Source organism: Geospiza fortis, unplaced genomic scaffold, assembly GCF_000277835.1.
Source record: "Geospiza fortis unplaced genomic scaffold, GeoFor_1.0 scaffold432, whole genome shotgun sequence".
NCBI classification, from domain to species: domain Eukaryota; kingdom Metazoa; phylum Chordata; class Aves; order Passeriformes; family Thraupidae; genus Geospiza; species Geospiza fortis.
In genome coordinates this window covers 1,402,675-1,404,861 of record NW_005054436.1, presented here as the reverse complement: position 1 = coordinate 1,404,861, position 2,187 = coordinate 1,402,675, and the positions used below count along the sequence as shown (strand labels likewise).

Genomic DNA, 2,187 nt, shown 5'->3' with positions numbered 1-2,187 from the left:
GGCGGCGCCGCCGCCAAACCCTCCAAAATCCCCACCATGTCCAAGAAAACGCCCACTGCCACCCCAAAAACTCCCGGCCCTAAGAGATAATACTGTACCCGCCGCCCTCCTGAGGGAGAGGAAGGGAAAAGCAAACAAACAAACAAAAAACAAACAAAGCACCCAACCTGTGTCCAGTTTTTAACCCTACATTGGATGTATATTTATTCTAAATGGGAGAAACTATATTGTTAAAAGTGTAAAAGAAAAGTTGTGTTATGAAGCTGCCTTATTTGGATTATTTCTTTTTGGTTTTTTTTTTGGTTTATGGTTTTGTTTTTTTTGTTTTTTTTCTTTTTTGTAAGTTACTATTTTCATGTGAATATTTATGTAGATAAAAAAAAAATTGCCTCTCGGTGACCCCTGTTTAGAGAGGGGCCTGGAAAACTGAAATGTGGGAGAGAAAGAAAAAAAAAATCAAGAAAAAGATTAAAAAAAAAAAAAGGAAGCAAAAAAAAAAAAGGTCAAGATGTGAAAGTGTAAAGAAAAACTAAAATATAAATAGGATTTCTGCGCGGTGCAGGGTGTGAACCTGCTTTATCTTTTAGGATTGTTTCCTAAATGCATCTTTATAAACTTAACTTGCTGTCTCAGCAAGGTAAATTATATTTAAAAGCAAAGACCTGAATCCTGCAGTGTTCAAGGAACTCTCTTTTTGTAAATCACAGATACCTCAACCAGAGAAACATGAGGTGAGGGGACTTGGGGCTTATGTTTCCATTTTTTTTAAAGCTATGTGGTTTTATCTGAAGAAAGCGGAGTTTGACTTTAATAAAATTTGCACACACTACAGCAAAGGCCGTGACAATTTTGCTGTCTTGAAAATACTGTCCTGACAACTTTGTTTTTAAAGAACAAACCGAGGGTGAAGGGTTTGGGGAGGGGTTTGAGGTGGGACTTCACACCAGAGGATTCGGGGTGGGATTGCAGGTCTGGATCACTGGGATGCATCCCTTAGAGGTGGTGGGCCCTCCAAAATCAAGGAATCTTCTGCATTGATGGCTTAACCAGCCCGCCCCGAGGTGTTCCTTACACAATCACTGTTTTATCTGCATCTCTTTGTTTTCCTATTTATTATTTAACTGGTCATTCCACTTCCAGCCAGGCTGAGATTGATGTGAACTCTGCTCCTAGGAGAAATCTGGACTTACACGCACAGTTGCTTGTCCTTGAAATGAGTCTCACCAGCACACTCGCTGCAAGTCCTGTCTCGCTTTTGTACGCTCCTTTTTCTTTGTAATAAAATCCAACTGACCAAGTGACCAGGAGACGAGGGCTCTGCACAGCTCCTGTATTTATTAAATATTGTTCCTCTCCGGCTCTGACCGTGTTGCTGTGTGATTCTCTCAATTGGTTTCAAATTGAGGCAAAACCGAAGCTCTACCAATGAATTGTTTAAAAGAACCAGACACATTTTTGTATTAAAATTGCTTGCGGTAATAAACAATCTTGCCTCCTGCTTTATTCCCCAGTGTTAGCTTTGTCAGGATGAGCTGGAGCTGCTTATCCCATGTGGGGGGAAGGCAGTGGCTGTGGGAGTCAGGGGGTGTTTGCACCCAGGTTTTCTTGTGGGATGGAGCAGGGAACCACCCAGCCCCAAAATTAAACGGTCCAGGTGGGTGGGTGAGGCTGGGGTGGGGAAGGGATGCAAGGGGGTGTCCAAGGGTTTGGCTGCCCTTGGGACTGGATGCCCAGATGGATGAGTGTCCCCAGGTGTGAATATTCATGGATTTGGGTGCCAGTGTGGGTGGGTACCCCTGGGTTAGGTTTCCCACAAGGGTCAGTATCCCCAGGTGTGAGTATTTATGGATTTGGGTGCCATTGAGGGTGGGTGCTCCTGGGTTTGGTTGCCTACAAGGGGGAGCCTCCTCAGAGGTGGGTGCCCATGGGGTGAGCATCCCTGGGAATGGATCTCCATGCATTTGTGCACCCACGAGCAGGAGCATCCCTAGGGATGGTTTTGGGTGTGGGTGAGGTGGGAACCCAGGGCTTTGGGTGCCCACCAGGATAACCATCCCCAGGGATGGGTTCCCATGAATTTGGGTCTCCACGGCTTTGGCTACCCAGGAGGACAAGCATCCCCAGGGATGGGTTCCCATGAATTTGTGTCTCCGCGGCTTTGGTTTCCTGCCGCTTCTCATGCCCAGC

General features: G+C 45.6%; 1 protein-coding gene across 1 annotated transcript in view; it reads left to right on the top strand.

Moving 5' to 3' along the window:
* The window catches only part of MACF1 (microtubule actin crosslinking factor 1), a 137,932-nt gene extending 136,434 nt beyond the window's left edge, over nucleotides 1-1,498 (top strand). Inside the window, exon 94 of the mRNA XM_031062038.1 lies at nucleotides 11-1,498. Within this exon, the coding sequence (XP_030917898.1) occupies nucleotides 11-90 (80 nt within the window). The 3' untranslated portion in view covers nucleotides 91-1,498. The remainder of the gene's footprint in view (nucleotides 1-10) is intronic.
* Nucleotides 1,499-2,187: the final 689 nt, after the last annotated feature.